The sequence below is a fragment of the Rhamphochromis sp. 'chilingali' genome (assembly GCF_963969265.1).
Source record: "Rhamphochromis sp. 'chilingali' genome assembly, chromosome: 5".
NCBI classification, from domain to species: Eukaryota; Metazoa; Chordata; class Actinopteri; order Cichliformes; family Cichlidae; genus Rhamphochromis; species Rhamphochromis sp. 'chilingali'.
This window is the reverse complement of record NC_137932.1, coordinates 27,956,466-27,976,506: the sequence shown is the minus strand read 5'-3', so window position 1 is coordinate 27,976,506 and position 20,041 is coordinate 27,956,466. Positions and strand designations below refer to the sequence as shown.

Here is a 20,041-nt window from a genome sequence, read left to right as displayed (position 1 = left end):
ATCAAATCAAATCAAATCACTTTTATTGTCACATCACATGTGCAGGCACACTGGCACAGCACATGCGAGTGAAATTCTTGTGTGCGAGCCCCACAAGCAACAGAGATGTGCAAACACAACAACACAAACGAGCAAAATACAAGAATGGCCAACCTGAAACTAATAAATGTATGTACTATATATAATAGTGTATGCATTTCTGGATGTGTATACTAAATATTTTCCTGTGTGTGTGTGTGTGTGTGTGTGTGTGTGTGTGTGTATACACATTTTTACAAATTAAATAGTAAAAAAATAATATATATATATATATATATATATATATATATTATAATAATAATAATAAAATATATAAAATATACAGAGTTGAATATGTGCAAAACAAGTGGCATTTATATACAGTGTGGAGTGCATAATGTTGAAGTTCCAGTAGTGAAGCTGAGGTGTCTATGACGTGTTCAGCAGTCTGATGGCCTGATGGAAAAAGCTGTCTCTCAGTCTGCTGGTACGGGACCGGATGCTGCAGAACCTCCTTCCTGATGGAAGCAGTCTGAACAGTTTATGGCTGGGGTGACTGGAGTCCTTGATGATCCTCCCCGCTTTCCTCAGGCACCGCTTCCTGTAGATGTCTTGGAGGGAGGGAAGCTCACCTCCAATTATCCTTTCAGAGCACCGCACTACTCGCTGGAGAGCTTTGCAGTTGTAGGCGCTGCTGTTGCCATACCAGGTGGTGATGCATCCAGTGAGGATGCTCTCAATGGCACAGTGATAGAAGGTCCTGAGGATGTGGGGGCTCATGCCGAATCTTTTCAGTCTCCTGAGAAAGAAGAGGCGCTGCTGCGCCTTCTTCACTGTTTTGTTTGTGTGTACTGACCACGTAAGATCCTCAGCCAGATGTACACCAAGGAACCGGAAGCTGCTCACTCTCTCCACAGCAGCGCCGTTGATGGTGATGGGGGTGTGTACTTCTCTGCACCTCCGGAAGTCCACTATCAACTCCTTTGTCTTTGCGACGTTGAGGGTGAGATGGTTGTCTTGACACCAGTGGGTCAGGGCGCTGACCACCTCCCTGTAAGCCGTCTCATCACCGTTGGTGATAAGACCCACCACTGTAGTGTCGTCCGCAAACTTCACAATGATGTTGGAGTTGTTAGTGGCTGTGCAGTCGTAGGTGTAGAGTGAGTACAGGAGAGGGCTCAGTACACACCCCTGTGGAGCACCAGTGTTCAGTGTGATGGGGGATGAGGTGATGCTGCCCAGTCTGACCACCTGGCGTCTGTCAGACAGGAAGCTAAGGATCCAGCTGCAGAGGGAGCTGCTCAGTCCTAGATCCTGCAGTTTCCTGTCCAGCTTCGAGGGAACGATGGTATTGAATGCTGAGCTGTAATCTACAAACAGCATCCTCACATACGTGTCTCTCTTCATAAGTGTGTGTTTCTCTGGCGAAATTCAGTATGGTTCCGACAACAGTTTTATGTTAATGCACAATCCTTAATATGTTTTGTGTGTGTGTCTGTGTGTGTGTGTGTGTGTGTGTGGGGGGGGCGCCAGAGGGAGTGTTCACCCGGGGCGCCAAACAGGCTAGGATCGCCACTGCTTACAATAGAAAATAGACATAAAAAATATTTATTCTGTGACCCCAGTTCCACTCAGTCTTGTTTTTCAACAGTAATCTGCTGAAATTAGCCGGGCTGCTTTCATCTTTAGCTGAGGAGAGAATTTAATTCATTTCACTAATCTAAGCAATTAAAAAGAGCCACTGAGGTTCAGCTTCAGACTACAGAATGAACACTTTAATAAACGCTACAGCTTAAATAAAAGCCCCCCCCCCGGAACCTGGAACACTTAGCAGATGCTCTGAGGCCTCGCTTGGGTCTGACTCAGGTCATATTCCAGTACAAATACTGATTACCTGAAGATTATGGAGGCAAAGGTCAAAATAATAATGATGATTCTAGTTTCCACAGCAGGAAGTTCTGACTCTGCCTCCACCTGCAGGCCTGCGTCCGTGCTGTGAGGAGGCACAGTGGTTCTCCTTCTCAGTGAGTCAAACCTGAGCACCAGCACCCTTCAAAGGAGGCTCACCGCCACTTACATTCACCCCCACCAGCTTTCAGTCAGTGACAGCTTCACAGCAGCTACACCAACCTGTCTGTCGTCTCCAGCTCCTCCCACCCCCACCACCCAGGAACAAGAACCTGAAGGCATTCCCACCTGCAGAGTCGAGACAGAGGTGTTAATCCTGGACCTGGTGTAAAGACCTCAGGACCGGCTCCTCGCTCACTGACCTCCACCCCACTTTAAACTCCTGTGGGTGGTGTTAGAGCACCATCAGCATTATGTAGCTGAAGTGTGCTGATGAGCCGTTATGTAAGCCCGTGTCAGAGCCTGTCCTGTCCCACTGTGTGAAGGTTCACGCTTCAGCAACATCATTCTCCACCCACAGCCCGTGCACACCCAGCGTCCCTTTATTCTGCAGTGGAAGCACAGATTTCCTCGGACGCTGAAGGAAAATCAAGCCAGAGAGTTCATAACTGAGCACTGGTTAAGCAGAGATGTACTCACAGTACTGGAACATGGCTCGGGGACGCGGGCCGGACTACAGGAGATATACGGTGAGTATCACACAATGCAAACCACTCTGATCCTGCTACACGTGAGACAGATGAGCACAAACATCTGTCCTAGGTCTACGCTGAGCTCACTGTTGAATGTGCTTGGCATCATTTCTAAAGCTTGATTCAGACTAACTTCAGTCCGAACTGATCCTCAAGTCTTTTCGGTACATGTCGGTGTGGAGTTGCTTTTCTCCCACGGTGCACATCAGGTTACTGCGTAGGGTTAAAATGGCGTTCTGGTTATGGCGACGTATATTTCACACGGCAGCACGATGGCACGGTGGTTAGCACTGTTGCCGCACAGCAAGAAGGTCCTGAGTTCAATTCCACCATCAGGCCGGGGTCTTTCTGTGTGGAGTTTGCATGTTCTCCCTGTGTTTGCGTGGGTTCCCTCCGGGTACTCCGGCTTCCTCCCACCGTCCAAAGACATGCAGCTTGTGGGGATATGTTAATTGGATAATCCAAATTGTCACTAGGTGTGAATGTGCGAGTGAATGTGAGGGCGAATGGTTGTCTGTCCCTGTGTGTTGGCCCTGCGACAGACTGGCGACCTGTCCAGGGTGTACCCTGCCTCTCGCCCTATGACAGCTGGGATAGGCTCCAGCACCCCCTGTGACCCTGAAAAGGATAAGCGGAAGTGACTGGATGGTATAGTTCACGTATAAATGTGTCAAACTTGCTTTGCTGTACTTTCATGCAGCTTTCATGTCTCGCTCTGATTGGCTTGATGAAAACAACCTGATTGCCCTGTTTTTGTTTTAATTAATTATCAAAATAAATATTTTGATAAACAACAGAATAAATATGTGCTGCTGTAGCCGACTCCTGACCAATCACAACAATCCATTTTACTCTGACCAAAACCCGACTCGTTTCAACAGAGGATGCCACATGACTCGAGCACGCCGAGGGTTTGGTTCCATCTGTTCTTCAGGTATCCACACTCCTGGGTTCTCAGTGGAACGCTGTTCACGCACAGCTTACCTGGTCAGTTTGGATTAAAGACATTTTCTATTGAAATTAGAAAACCCGAGACCAACAGACAAGACAAAAGTTAGAGCTGAAAGTAGAGACGGTTTCTACTGGTATGAGTGATCAACAGTCTATTGCTCCCTTTCTTTCACATGTGCTCAGTATTTATGCCCTTATACTTCTGTGTCTCTGAATGCATGCCCTGTTCTACACACTCCACATTAAATGTATATATGCACACCTGTATGCAGGTGGTGGAGGGGGACACGCCTCTTCCTTTGGGCTCCACCTGTTGCAGGAAACGCCTTCATTCTGCAGGAGAGGACGAAGAGGAGGAGTTGAGGAGGAGCTGCGCATCTCGGCCCAATCCCGAAGGCTCGCTGTCGGCTGGCGAGCTGAGCCGCTATGGCGAGCCTGAGGAGGAGGAGCTACAGAGACTGTGCCAGCGCTGCCACATCATGGCGTCCCAGCTGAACCGACAGGCTGCTGCTCTGGCCGACACCGCAGCGCTGAAGGTCAGAAACACATATGCACACACGTGTCTCGGAAACACGAAACCCGGCACCAGTGCAAGGACATCACTGATGTAGTTTCTGAATGTCTCTTTAGGCCTGTGGCGAGGGCGAATAACAGCGCCTGCCGAGCCACAGCCGCCTTTGAGGCGTGACCACAGGCTCCCATGAATAAACGTTAAGCTCTGTGGCACTCACAGATACGTCATATACATCCTGTATGTTCCACACGCTACAGTTTGTGGTTTTATTGATGTTTAGAAAAACGTTCCCATTAAAAGGAGGCTGGCTCCAGGCTCCAAGATTCACAGGGACTCTAACCCGTGTGTGACCACTGCACTCACCTGTTCTGTAGTTGTTTTCAGTTTGTTGTCAGTATTTGAGTGTATGTCGATGCAGGCAGGCCTGCGGTCTCTGATAACGCCGTCCACTCAGACTTCTCATCGTTTCCTTTGCTCATGTAGTTTGATGGAGTTCATGTTTCTGTATTTGCTATGAACTTTGATTGGGAGATTTGGAGGTCCACTTCCTGTCCTGGTGAATGTTTGACACTGAACTCCTTTGTCAGGCTTTTTTTTATATCAATGCATGAACATCAGAGTGGCTCACGTCTCCGTTGGGCCAAGCAAGCTTTGCTCTTCGCTCTCGCTCGCTCTGCAGAGCGGGTAGCTGTGATTATTCTGATGATCTCTCTGGTCACCGAGTCGCTGCTCGCTCTGCTGAACACAATAACATCACAAAGTCTGAATTACTTGTGTTCCTTCACTCGCCTCTTTAATCTCTTTTTTTCCCCTCCATCTCGTTGTTATGTGTATTTTAAGTATATATTAGATCCAGAGAAAATAATTTTATCCTGGTATGCAGGAAGTATTTAGATCATGTATGGAAGGAAAAATTGTAAATTATTACTTGTAAATACTGAAATCCTTAAAATGAGCACTGACCGCCAGTTTGTGTTAGCTGAATTAGAACAGCCTTGTTCACTGACAGTCCGACGGATTAAAGTGTTTCCGGTCCGAGCATCTCCAGCGCTGGACAAGCCTCTCGTCTCTTTGTCTCTTTCATTGAACAGAAACGCATCTGCGGTCGTTCTAGCTCCAAGTTTAAAGGAAGTACAATGTAACTGCAGCCGTGGGACTCATGGTGTCCCGATCACTAAATATACGAAGAATCCTTCTCAGTGTGGACATGAGGATCAGCAGCAGACTTATGGCTGACCTTGTGCTGCGGATGGATCGCCTCAGACATACTCTCTGCTGGACTTCGGTGCATCGTTTGTGTCTTCTTCCTGCCCATCAGGGACCCTCAATGTGAACAATTTAACCCTTAACCTCTATATTCCTGTTAATGTCTTCCTGTTAGCCTATCCAGAGCTCATTAGTTAGCAGTACGTCATCATCTGCCCTGATTTCACCAGCCCGCCAAACATCTCTGATATTTAGAATAAACTGATCATTGTGTGAGAGCTAAAAGGATCTGACTGGTTTGTCTGTTTGGACCCAGAAACGTCTCCTGGTGTCAGACTGATTTAGCTCGTGCATGGTGATGGGTATTTTATTTGGAGCAAGCAAAAACAATTTCATCAGTTTCTTCTCTGATTTCACGTAAATCTGCGCTAGAACTAAATTTCTACAAGTTTTCACATTTGCTTTAATCCTGAATCCTGTTTGATTATGGTATGCGCTACTGCTAAAGGTCTCGCTCCAGTAAAAGCCCTGAGGATGTGCTGTGTCAGCAGCAGCTTTATAAGCCTGACCTCAAGAGCCCGACAGGAAGTGCTGAGCGTCACTTCTGCCTGTGCATTCAGGCCCAATATTATCCTGATCATCACCACAGCACATATCTCACTTCATGATGGTGATGGGGATTTTGCAGGTTTTGAGGAGAATAAACTCTGAGCTCGGGTCTTCAGACTTTAAAAACCCAATTTAATGCTTTCAAATGGGTCATGTGAGCAGGATAGTAATTTAATGAAGTTCTTCCATCATTAAATATATAAACCCAGTTTACTTAATTGATTCTCCGCATAGTGTTCTGTTTTTGATGCTCAGAGCGTACAAGCTGATAATAATTTCTATGATTCAGGTTATAGGTTTGATTAATTAACAGCTGGTTTCATAGGCAAACACACTGTGGACTCCTGTATGCACACACCGGGGGGCACTGCTGCACATCATTTTCAGAGCATGAAAGAATGGCTTAAAGAGAAACATCTAGGCTGTTTGTGTGTTGCACATAAAAGCAGCCGGCAGCTCTGATGTGGAGTCTGAGCGTCTTCTCAAAGCTCCAAATAAGCATCAGAGTCAGTGAAAGCTCCACCCTGCTGTCTGACTGCAGGGACACAGACACTGAAACATAATGCTCTGAAATGCGGACTACAAGAGCATTTCTTTCAGAGTCTGAGACCCCGAGGAGGCCTGCTGAGATAAATGACTGTGTGATGGAGGGCAGATGAAGCTCCACCTCCTGAGAGGGAAGCCCCAGATCTGTTAGAGACAACAAATGGAGTCCACACTGAGCTGCTAATGCAGGCCGGCACGGACTGAGACTGATGGGGTGGTTGTAGCTCAGGTGGTAGAGCGGGTCATCTACTGATCGGAAGGTTGGTGGTTCGACCCCTGGCTTCCCCAGTCTGCATGCCAAATGTCCTTGGCATGTTATCCTTGACTAACCCCAAATTGCTCTCCGATGCATCCATCGGAGTATGAATTTGTGTGTGAATGTTACTTAGAAGCTTGTGTGAATGGGTGAATGTACAAGTTGTGTACAGCGCTTTGAGTGCTCAGAAAGAGTAGAGTAGTGCTATATAAGAACCAGCCCATTTACCATGATGATGCTCTCTGCAGGACCTGCTCATCGACTCCATCCTTCACCCCACCAGCTGTAACAGGAACATCTTCACCCTCACAGAAAACATGCAACATATGTGACCTTCAATCAAACATCTAAGGTTCTTCTTTGAGGCTGTGAACGAACAGACAGATTTCACAGCTTCAGAGCAGCTGAGGTTTCTCCTTTTCTACTTTTGGAAAAGACTGGAGATGCACAAATTTACATTCTTATCCATTCATACACAGTCACATCGTAGCCCTGCGAACATCCTGTCAGAGGTTTAGTTGAGGTTAGCAGGGAAGGAACATCTCCTACATCCAAAAGATAATTCTTTGTTTTTAAATTAATCAGGTCCCAATCAGCCCAAATAGCAAAGAGAAATTAAAAATGCATGCCATTAAAGAGATCAGGTCTTACGAGTTAAAGGCTTTACTCAACTTTATTTCCTGTGGTGAGAAGAGCAGAGCGGGAGAGAATAAAACTCTGCTTCTATAGTGACGTGTTTCTATTTTCCCGTTTCCCGTTTCTGTGGTCCTATGTTTCTATTTTCACGTTTCTATGGTCACGTGTTTCTGTGTTCCCGTATTCACGTTTCTTTGGTCACATGTTTATATTTTTACATGTTTCTGTGTTCATGTGGCTCTATTTCAACGTTTCTATGGTCACGTGTGCCTATTTTCACATATTTCTGTGTTCACTTGTTTCTATGGTCACGCGTTTCCATTTTAATGTGTTTCTATGGTCACATGTTTCTGTCACAGCTGCGGTGGCAGTCGTGTAGGGTTGAAGGGGAAAGGACCCAATCGCAGGCACTAATGATGCAAAGAGTGGGCTTTATTTACATGAGGTGATAATACAGACAGAGCAGAGATGGGACAGACGGAAACTAAGAACAAACCTAAACGGGGACAATCTAACCAACAAATCTGAAACCATAACTCACAGGAAAACATACTGGGAGGAACACAAGATGACCAGTAAGAAGCAGAATAAAACACAGGGTTTATATACACACAGGAGCAATCAGGGAATGGGAGACATTGGGAGACTGTGTTTACATTTCTATTTTCACATGTTTCTATGTTTACATGTTTCTAGCTCCTGAAACTTCTCTGGCTTCAGTTTCAGGATCGTTTCAGCTCATCCTTAAATCCTGAAAACATTCTGTGTGAACACTGATCCACGGCGCCCTCTGTGTGGCCACGCCCCCATATTATTTCACTCACTGTCCGTTTTCATTTCTCTTGGTGATGAACTCAGTCATGTGTCGCAGTCTCTGATTAATTTGCCAGCTACTCTTAATTAACAGATCAATGTGTGTGTGTCTCTGTGTGTGTTTTTTCAAACAAATTCAGACAAATTCATGTTTGTTGATAAGCATTTGAATTTCATTAACTTGCAACAAAATAAAAATGTAACAAATAAAAATGAAATTCTAATGAATCAGACAAGTGCAAAATCTGACTGTAATAAAGACAAACTGTTTTTAGCACTGCTGATTAGTGGTGGGCAGATCAATCCAAATATCAGTTGTATACCAATACCAAGTCAGCATAAGTATCGGATTGATACTAGCCTGGTGAGATCGATTCTTTACTTTAAGTTCCGCTCTTGTTTGCAATGTTGTGCTTTCGGCAAAGACGAAACAGCCAGGTCGCCAGACTCACCGCTGCTGTGTCAGCACAGAGCAGGCACACTTTGCTCCCCCTCCCCCCTCTTGTGCTTAGATATTGCGTTGTTACGTGACTTTGGTGATAAAGTGGCTTAAATATTATTTTTATTTATTTATTTATTTAATAATTTTTTTTGCCTGTCCCGTTTGGTTCTTTTGCCATCAGAATTATTGTCTAAAGGCGAAGAAAGATGCCCAACGGATTTACTTTACCAAATGGACCATCCCAGCCTTGCCGTAATGGTCTATTTGATTCACCTTTTGGTGTTTATTTTATTTTCACTTGCTAAATACAGGACAGACTTGACTGGGGAACAGAAAGGTGAGAAAGAAAGACGGAAAGAATAACAGCGGAGAAGAGGGACGGTGATGAAGGGCAAAAAACAAAAAACAACAAAATAAGCAGACAAAAAATACATATATCAATCACCTGGATCACCTGTTGAGAAAGAAAAAAGGAACACAAGCAGAAGAAAAAGAGAGCAATATAATAAACAACATCACGATGATCTATGGGAATATAACGGTAAATACTAAATAGTAAACATTATTGTGCAGCACGTAAGATCGACAGCGCACAGTGTGCTTTGAGGTAGGAGCCAAAAAGGGTGTAGTTTGTATGTGTGAGCACCCGTGTGTACACCTGTGAGCATGAGCACGCTTGTATTTAAAAGGTTCCTTCATGTAATGATCTGGGTGTCGGGAGCCACAGCCCCGTCCACCAGGGCATGAAGCAGGTATGGAGGAGAGCAGGGGCCCGTTCTTCGTACCTCGCTAAGTAAGTTAGCTGGATTTGATTGTTGACGATTTCGCGTGATCTTGGATCGTTCGGTTCCCCGAAGCTCCTCCGGGACTTGCTGTCATAGCAACAGAGCCGTAAGCGTAAACCTACTCGGGAGCAGGTTTACTTTATGTAAACAGGATTAGATCGCGGCCACGCAGGTATGTCCGCTTCATTTATACGAAAGCAACAGCGATATTCCACCACTGTTTCACCATAAATAAATAACATCAATGTAACTAAAGACAATGCAGCACCTGATCCATTTATTGATTTCACACAGATACATACAGGTCATTTCCTAAAAAAGGGAAATGTACTATTAACATTCTATTACATGTATGTGATTATTACAGATGTAATTCATATTTCAGAGTAGTAATTGCAAATTACTTCGTGTAATCAAGATGAGAGACCACGGCTATAAAAGCGAAGGTGGATTTGGGAAGCCTGTCGCAGCCATGTCCTGTCCGTATACGCGAGCCACCCATTGCGGAAGGTGCAAGATTGATAAGGAGAGTTTTCAGAATTCAGCGTATATTGCGGGACAGACAGGATCCTTTAGCTCAGCGCGACAGTGTGCTCATAGAGAGATATCGATTTTCCCGTGAGGATATTATTTACTTAACCAACTTGTTGACGAGGGGGGTGCAGGACCACCACCTGTCTTTTTTTTGCTCTGCCCTTTTCTTGGTTGCTGTTATAAACAAACAAACAGATTATTTCAGGGTCTCTTTCCAAGAGACGAAAAGCAATATAAGTGATAAATATTACCATGCTGTAGAATATTCTTATATTTCACTTTTACTTGTTCCCATGTTCTAGTGGGTCCTGTTGTGGCTCTAATGTGAAAGGGGATATAATATAACATATTATAATATAATGTAATATAATATTGGATAATATAGTGTAATATAATAAATCTACCCTACCGCCTACTGGTGTTGGCCAGAGGGGCCGATGGCGCGATATGGCAGCCTGGCTTCTGTCAGTCTGCCCCAGGGCAGCTGTGGCTACAACCGTAGCTGCCTCCACCAGTGTGTGAATGTGAGAGTGACTGAATAGTGGCATTGTAAAGCGCTTTGGGTGCCTTGAAAAGCGCTATATAAATCCACTCCATTATTATTGTTATTATTAAATTACTTACGAGTTTAATTTGTCAGCAACTTTCTGCCAGCCCTCTCTCCTTGCTTTTGCAGCCTTTGCAGTGTTCCCTTGCGTTTTAATTAAACTCTGAAACTCCTGAAATCCCTCACTCAAGAGTTCTTGCTCTGCTGCCGAAAAATACCGAGCCGAGCGCGCTCCGTCGACATTTTCGCCGACCAATCAGAGGGTTGCCGATCAATGTTTCCACTATCGATGCGTAGCCCCTTTTACGACACCCAGTGATGTCACATTACTGCGTCCAGCTGTACTAATCGTCAACAGCAGGTGTGTTCGGGGAACCAGATTAGCGAGCTCACGGTTAGCGCGATGGTTTGGTCTTGGATGTGTCATTTGATCTTGGATGTAGTAAGCGACGTACGAAGAACGGGCCCCAAGACTCCAGACATCCAGAGGCCCTCAGAACACAAGAGACCAAGGAAGAACAACGGAGGGCCAGCTGCATCAATATCCCAGAAAGAGCTGAGGAGAGCCCCAGATGAGGGGTCACTCAGCTGTGCCAGAGTGACTGAGCCCCAGGCAAGTACAAGTGATTACAATAATCACTTGTACTTGCTGTAACAGTACATTCAACAGCTGCAGCTCTCCCGCTGCCAGCGGTACACATCACCAACACCACCAACAACAACAACAACACAAGCAGAGCATTGTTGATGCTGCAGCATTGCTGCAGGTTGCTTCACCAATCTCCGACAGCTACAGCCAGGACTGTTTTGAAGCACGCGCCTGCAGGGTCCCCGTGAATCTCGGCGAGGAAGCACTCCTCTGCCGCCACACTGATGATTAATGAGTTAATTAGCAGCGAGGGAGGCGAGTTCAGCTCCTGCCTTTAAACACGCTCAAAAGAGCCATTAGCTCTGAAAACTCTCTCACGGCCTCGCGGGAGAATTAGAGCACTGATTGATGCTCTATGTAGGTGTGGCAGAACCAGCTCTGACATGAGCTTCATGGTAAATGGTAAATGAACTGATTCTTATATAGCGCTTTTCTACTCTCCCGGAATACTCAAAGTACTCTTCCCCTAAGCACTGACTCTAAACTGAGTGCTTTTCTAACAACATTCACACACACATGCTGCACAATAATGTTTAATATTTAGTATTTACTGTCATATTCCCATATATCATTGTGATGTTGTTTATTCTATTACTCTTGTTCTCTTCTGCTTGCTTTCTTTTTTCTTTCTCAGCAGGTGACCCAGGTGATTGATATATGCATTTTTTTTCTCTGCCCGTTCTGTTGGTTTTTGTCTTTTGCCCTTCTCCCCCGTACCTCTTCTCAGCTGTTTCTCTTTCCCTCTTTCTTTCTCCCCTTCTTTCCCCCAGTCAAGTCTGTCCCGTATTCAGTAAGTGAAAATAAAATAAACAATAAAAGGTGAATCAAATGGACCATTACGGCAAGGCTGGGATGGTCAGTTTGGTAAAGTAAATCCGTTGGGCATCTTTCTTTGCCTTTAGACAACAATTCTGAGGGCAAAAGAGCCAAACGGGACAGGCCAAAAAAACAAAAAAAAAACAAAAAAACATTCACACACACATTCATACTCCGATGGATGCATCGGAGAGCAACTTGGGGTTTAGTATCTTGCCCAAGGATACTTGACATGCAGACTGGAGGGGCCAGGGATCGAACCACCAACCTTCCGATCAGTAGGTGACCTGTTCCGTCTAAAACTTTTTCACTCTGTCACAGAGAAGCAGGAGTGTGGCCTTGTGCTGGGGAAGAGCGCTGCAGAGATTTAGAGAAGGTCAGGGGCAGCTTCACTCTGTCTTTAGATAAACTTTAAACCACAGACTGTATATCAAAGGTGGATGTTGCAATATCCATGAGGGGTGGATCCAGTTGTGAGCCAGCGCTCTCATTGGCTGATGACTTGTGACTGACAGGTAGTTAGCCAGAGTGAGCATGCTCTGAATAATCCAGAACATACAGACTTCATGTTTCACTCAGTAAGACCAAAATCACTCAGGGAGGGGCAGCTATCTGCTGTGACCGGTTGGGGTGAGAGAAGGAAGACAGCATAAAAGACATGCTGTGGAAGAGAACCAGAGATTCTTCTTCTTGAATTTGCCCCTCGATTGGCGGTTGGTTGTCGCATCTCCGTCGGATGTCCTTGTTTCGAAGGCGGTCTGGGAAGTGATACTCATAATACTTGCCAAAGGCAGCGCATCTGGAAAACTTAGAGTTTGTTGAACCAGAGATTAATAACAACTATGAATAGGGATGGGTATCGTTTAGGTTTTATCCGATACCGGTGCCAAATCGGTACTTTTGAAACGGTGCCGGTGCTCAAACGGTGCTCAAACCAGTGCTTAAAGAATGGAGAACACAAAATTGGTCCAAAAACCTCTCATGTTCAGCTGGTTTTTTGTAAAAAGATAACAATGTTAGCCTTTTCTGCAGCTGTGGGGCATATATGGTATCACTCTTGGCTGGAAGCAGTGCTTAAACAATGGAAAAAACACAAACTTTGTCCAAAAACCTCTCATGTTTAGCTGTTTCCCTCTTTTTCTTTGGTCATTTTAGCCTTTTTGGCCAGGGTGAAGGGAGTATCTGCCATCAAACAAGAAGACAGCTGCATGTAGCTATGATGATGTTTGCTAGTTCACCTTACATGCATTAATGTAATAACGTGGTTAGCCTACTCAATGTAAATTGCACCCGAACAACATTAAGCTACTCACGCAGAGAAGAACGGCTGCTGCTGCCATCATCATCCGTCATCACTACATCACTACACTGGCAGGGCTAGGGGCCAGGACTCTCCTCTTCGTGTTTTTGGGGGATGTTGCTAACTCCGGGTCCGATAACAGGCAACCCACCCGCAGTAGATGTGCTCGGTGTGAGGTCTCGCAGCAAGCTACCAAATACGGCGCATTTCTCGGCTTTTTAAAAAAACGCTATGCATCGCCAGGTGTTTCATCGGATTTGAGGTGTTACCGCCTTTGACAGTATCACAGTATCAGCTTAAAGCACTTGTTGCAGGCTGCTGAGTTTGCATATTTTGCTGTGAAGTACAGCCAGACTTTTGACCGCTTCGCCTTGGGCATTTTAATCTGTAGCTCTGCTCTAACAGAACGTACGTACCTGGACCCGCCTACTATCCTCGGAAACGTAAAATGATTGGCTAGAAGTGTATCACAGCTCAGGAAAAAAAAAGCACCGAAATAAAGCACCGAAATGTGCGCTGCTTTTCGGTCTGGTTACTACCGTTTATGTCAGAACCGGTGCCATCATGGCACCGGACACCGGTACCCATCCCTAACTATGAATCATGTGATTAAAGTGAGTGTGAGGAGCATGCTCGGATAGTAAAGGGCCCTCCTGAGGAGCTACACAGCGGTCCTGGTGGTCAATAATATAACACCCTGAAACACTTTGAGTGAGCTCACCTCAGCACATCTTCTCACCTCCAACACCTTCAACACCTCCACCTCCAACACCACTTCCAACACCTCCACCTCTGCTTCAGAGCAGGTATTACTCTTGAAGGGATTTCATGCATCATATTTAAAACGTTGATATCCTTTGTGAGCATGCAGCCACAGCTGTGACTGACCACAGTGAGAAAAGGAAGTGACATCAGCACAGGGCCTGCTGCAGATGCAGGGTCCCAGCTCATGGAACAGCTCTCTGTCATGTGTGTGCATAAAAAGTGATTTAAAGAGAGGCGCCGGCTGCTCTCAAACTGAGACTACACTCAGCGTGGAAGTAGCTTCGGGATCAGACTGCACAACCTGGACTATCCAGGGAACCGGGGTCAGCTGGTCCAGGGAACCAGGGTCAGCTTGATCAGGGAACTGGGATCGGTCATTCAGTCTGTTTGCAAGTGTGTCGGCTTGAGCGGTAAGGTGTCAGCAGGTAGAAAAGGTTTGATAGTTTGACGTTACAAAGAGTTTGAGCTCCAGATGAGTTCAGTGATGATGTCATGATTGAAGCTCCACCTACAGCTCCTGCTGTGCGTGTTTCAGTCAGGTGGGTTCATGAGGTTCTGCTCGGTGTCTGTTTGCAATGATCTTGTTCAGCTTGAGCTGTGCATCTCCTGGACATGGTCACATTACGTGAAAGCTTCTGACTGGATGATCTTTTAAATCATTTTAGGAAGTTGCTTTTTGATGATAAATATTAATTTCATATTTTTTCCCCATTTTACCTCATCTGGCTCTCTCCATCTGTCAGCCTCCTCTGTTACTTCCTCTCTCTCATGGCTCGTATTAGGCTGTAAAAGTTCAGAAGTGGTTCTTGTTGATGAGGTTTTTTTTAACTGAAATCCTGCCAGCTGCTCTGCAGCAGCAGATGGGAGAGGTCAGAGGTCAGAGAGACTGTCAGAGAGATTTGTTTGTGTCGGAGCAGCTGGTTTCTGAAAGTGACTCCAGAGAGAGGCTCTTTATTTGGGCCAAAGTGAGAAATTTCTTCACGTGAACATGAACACAGTTCAACTCCTACATGGAGCTTGCCGCAGCAGCCAGCAGGACAAACGGCTGCAGGGCCGAGGAAACGTGCACGTTTGATTTTAGGGTGAAGCTCTTCAGCTCGGGCTGTTGGGCTGCAGCTGTCTGATTGGTCATGTGAAGTTATTCCAATCATGCAGGGCGCCAACCTCCATTGATGATCAGTGACTCGAGTCAACAGGAGGTAATACCCTGACACAGCCAACTGTAAATCTGAGGTTGACAGCTGTGTATGTGTGTGTGTGAGTGAGTGTGTGTTTGTCTGTGTGTGTGAGAGTGTGCATGTATGTGCATATGAGCATGTATTCGTATCTTCGTGGGGACCAAAAATTGGAAGTTTACTATACTACACACTTATGGGGACCTAAATCCCCGTCCCTACAAGTTTGAAGACATTTTTGAGACTCTTTTGAGACTTCTGGTTTTAGTGTCAGGGTTACAGTTAGATTATGGTTAGGTTTAGAACAGTGGTTCTCAAACTTTTCACAATGAGTACAACCTCTTAAAATATATGGCTCTTGAAGTACGACCCTTATGACCGACATTAAAGTACAGTAGAATAGGCCTATTTAACACCACATACAGTTTACACGAGACAATTTTATTTCTTATATGAATGTTATTTATTTTAACTGTCATAAACAGGATGTGACATGTGATAATAATAACAACTGTACTGCATTAAAACATTTGCAACAGGTGGGATCTTGGAGTGATGACCTGATGAAACCTAGTTGCGGGCCCAAACAAGGATGTTGTGTTTTTAACATGTTTTACTGCTATTTAATCTGAACAAGCCCCTAAAACAGTCAGTGATCACCGACGGCCTCTTTCAGTTTTTATCATCACTATTCATTTTCAAGCTCAGTTTTTAAAACCTTACGATGTAACTACAGCTCAGCAGTATTATTATATTGCAGTACATTATATTGCAGTTGTTCTCCTGACATTTGTTCATAACCATCGGGAACCCTCACTGAGTGGAAAAAAAGTTAGCGTTCATCCTCCAGCTTCACTGTGTTTATATTATGCTAACATAGCTGTGTCACTAGCCACCACACAGCACATCATTATATACCAGCTAGCCCAACATCGGTAACCCTACAGACACCACTGCTGTTTAGTTTTCTGTCTTCATTTACAGTGGGGCAAAAAAGTATTTAGTCAGCCACCGATTGTGCAAGTTCCCCCACTTAAAATGATGACAGAGGTCAGTAATTTGCACCAGAGGTACACTTCAACTGTGAGAGACAGAATGTGAAAAAAAAATCCATGAATCCACATGGTAGGATTTGTAAAGAATTTATTCGTAAATCAGGGTGGAAAATAAGTATTTGGTCAATAACAAAAATACAACTCAATACTTTGTAACATAACCTTTGTTGGCAATAACAGAGGTCAAACGTTTACTATAGGTCTTTACCAGGTTTGCACACACAGTAGCTGGTATTTTGGCCCATTCCTCCATGCAGATCTTCTCGAGAGCAGTGATGTTTTGGGGCTGTCGCCGAGCAACACAGACTTTCAACTCCCGCCACAGATTTTCTATGGGGTTGAGGTCTGGAGGCTGGCTAGGCCACTCCAGGACTTTCAAATGCTTCTTACGGAGCCACTCCTTTGTTGCCCGGGCGGTGTGTTTTGGATCATTGTCATGTTGGAAGACCCAGCCTCGTTTCATCTTCAAAGTTCTCACTGATGGAAGGAGGTTTTGGCTCAAAATCTCACGATACATGGCCCCATTCATTCTGTCCTTAACACGGATCAGTCGTCCTGTCCCCTTGGCAGAAAAACAGCCCCATAGCATGATGTTTCCACCCCCATGCTTCACAGTAGGTATGGTGTTCTTGGGATGCAACTCAGTATTCTTCTTCCTCCAAACACGACGAGTTGAGTTTATACCAAAGAGTTCTACTTTGGTTTCATCTGACCACATGACATTCTCCCAATCCTCTGCTGTATACTCCATGTGCTCTCTGGCAAACTTCAGACGGGCCTGGACATGCACTGGCTTCAGCAGCGGAACACGTCTGGCACTGCGGGATTTGATTCCCTGCCGTTGTAGTGTGTTACTGATGGTGACCTTTGTTACTTTGGTCCCAGCTCTCTGCAGGTCATTCACCAGGTCCCCCCGTGTGGTTCTGGGATCTTTGCTCACCGTTCTCATGATCATTTTGACCCCACGGGATGAGATCTTGCGTGGAGCCCCAGATCGAGGGAGATTATCAGTGGTCTTGTATGTCTTCCATTTTCTGATGATTGCTCCCACAGTTGATTTTTTCACACCAAGCTGCTTGCCTATTGTAGATTCACTCTTCCCAGTCTGGTGCAGGTCTACAATACTTTTCCTGGTGTCCTTCGAAAGCTCTTTGGTCTTGGCCATGGCGGAGTTTGGAGTCTGACTGTTTGAGGCTGTGGACAGGTGTCTTTTATACAGATGATGAGTTCAAACAGGTGCCATTCATACAGGTAACGAGTGGGGGACAGAAAAGCTTCTTACAGAAGACGTTACAGGTCTGTGAGAGCCAGAGATTTTCCTTGTTTGAGGTGACCAAATACTTATTTTCCACCCTAATTTACGAATAAATTCTTTACAAATCCTACCATGTGGATTCATGGATTTTTTTTTCACATTCTGTCTCTCACAGTTGAAGTGTACCTCTGGTGCAAATTACTGACCTCTGTCATCATTTTAAGTGGGGGAACTTGCACAATCGGTGGCTGACTAAATACTTTTTTGCCCCACTGTATGATACATTTTAATTTTTGCTGTGGCGGATAAGATGCCGGATTTTTGGCATCACGACCCTACTTCATGGTTCGTGCACTTTGAAACTCAGTTTGCTCTTCGTGGCATTTCAGCCGACGACACAAAATACCATCATGTGGTGGCCTTGCTGGATCAGCTGTCCACCCGCCGTGTGATGACCCTCCTCCGGGATCCCCCCACCCAAGGGAAATACACCGCTCTCAAGGCACTGCTGCTTTGGCGCTACTCCCTCTCTGATGCAGAGTGGCTGAGAAACTCCTCTCTCTCTCGGGCCTGGGTGATGGTACTGCACTCAAGCTTATGGAGGGCACGCTGTCCTTGTTAGGAACGGATGACGGCGGATTCCTCTTCACTCATGTCTTCCTACGATAGGTGCCTCCCCAACTACCTGCTGCTGGTCGCGAAGGATTACCACTCACTTGCAGAAGAAGCGGATCGCATTCTCCTGGCTACCAGGAGCTTTGGCATCAAGGGTTCCGATTCACTGGCGGCATCTCCCGCAGCCCTACCAATTCTCCCACCAGCGCTCCGTAGCGGCCACGACCGCTGGCGATAAGGAAGGGCTACTCTTTATAGAGGACTGACGCTCAGTGACACATTTTCTGGTTGACTCTGCCTCCCGGAAAAGCCTCAGGAACTCTCGTGTCGTCTTTGCATACCTCCACAATAGTATATTATTTAATCTTTAAAGAAAATTGAGATTTTCCGCATAGCACCAGAGACAGCCTGTGTGCCGTACCACTCTTTGAGAAAGACTGGTTTAGGGTAAGCGGTTAGGGAAAAGCAAAATGTCAATTAGATGTCCCCACAAGATATGAATACCAGATGTGTGTGTGTGTGTGTGTGTGTGTGTGTGTGTGTGTGGTTTTCCAAGCTTGCTGCTCTGACAGTTTTTGGTTGTTGATTCATGTTGTCGTCCAGCTGTACCAGCAGTGAGCTAACTTATTTTGAGATTATTTCTGCCAGCTTTAATTCTTCATGGTCCTCAGCTGTGTCAGTAACTGGATTTTGGTGTTCCTGTTATTTTGTCCAACCTTCCACATGACTGTCCTCTCTCTCTTCACCTCTTCCAGGATCTGGCCTATGCCTCCTTCCTCTTTAATAAGCTCCAGCGTCTCCAGTTGCCTCGCCGTGTTCGCCATACTTCTATCGAAGCCCACTGTGATGTATGCGGTGCCTCCTTCCAGCAACTGAGGCAACTCGCTCTGCAGCGGGCTCTGGGCATCAGCGGGGAGATGGCACCACGCCCTGCCACTCCCAGCGCTGCCCCAATCTCAGAGAGCAGCTGGGTCTGCAACGAGCTCCCAGTGAAGCAGCAGAGGTGGAAGCACGAGGAGCAGCAGCAGGAGGGAGGAGCCCCATGGAGATCGAGCATAGTGCAGAGCACCTACCTCGGTGGGGGCGGAGCTAAAGGGCTCGCCACAGTAACGCCCCTTCCCCTGAACCCAGCTCAGAACCTGGAGGGGGTGTGGAGGGTCTCCTGCTGCACACCTGAGCTTCGAAACAGTGCGGTAAGCACCCTATTTAGCTAGTTGTTCAGGAGAACCACAGATGTCAAGGGTCAGGGGTCACCTGGGTCAGGATTGTATTTTCTCCAAACGTGCGCTCTCTGCTGGTCTCCATATGAACTGTTCAGTTATCTCACACCAGTTATGGCTCCACCTGTACTCACTTGTGCACAACTGTAAACACACACACCTGTGCACACCTGTACACACGTGCACACCTGTACTCAGAAACCAGAAGCTTCAGCCTCACATTTTTTTCTGCATGTTGGGTCTGCGCTTCCACAGGCCCCGCTGGTTTAGAAACTTATTCCTATTAACGAAGCAAGGAAGCAAGACAATCAGCGATCGATCAATTTCACTTGCTAGCAAAGGGAGCCAGACGGCAGCAGTCCTCTGCCCTCGGTCCTCTGCCCTTGGTGTCAAACGAGTCCAAAGAACCAGCTTCCCCTGCCGCCTTTTATTCTGTTACACACAAACAGTTACAGTACACACAAGCACCACCCTAATACCCCCCTTATGGTTCTAAAAGATAAGGTACTATGTGTGTATGTGTGTGCACGTGTAAGCACATGTGTGTATGTGTGTGTGTATATGCATGTGCGAGAATGTGTGTGTGTGTATGCATGTGAGTGTGTGTGTTTGTGTTTGGGGGTGCGTTTGTGTGACCTCCTGCCCACAAAAGGGTCATAAAAGCAGGAAGCTTACTAAACAAGAAAACAGAACCCTCACATAGGATGTCTCATAATAAAACACTATAGCCTCCC

The 20,041-nt window shown here is 45.9% G+C and overlaps 1 protein-coding gene across 2 annotated transcripts in view; it reads left to right on the top strand.

Moving 5' to 3' along the window:
- Positions 1–9,085: 9,085 nt before the first annotated feature.
- LOC308397277 (kinesin-like protein KIF26A) overlaps positions 9,086–20,041 on the top strand; it is a 61,290-nt gene continuing 50,334 nt past the window's right edge. For both annotated transcript variants that reach the window (XM_080883109.1, XM_080883108.1), the window contains exons 1-2: positions 9,086–15,186; positions 18,843–19,280. In XM_080883109.1, coding sequence (XP_080739235.1) covers positions 15,160–15,186; positions 18,843–19,280 — 465 coding nt within the window. In that variant the 5' untranslated portion in view covers positions 9,086–15,159. The remainder of the gene's footprint in view (positions 15,187–18,842; positions 19,281–20,041) is intronic.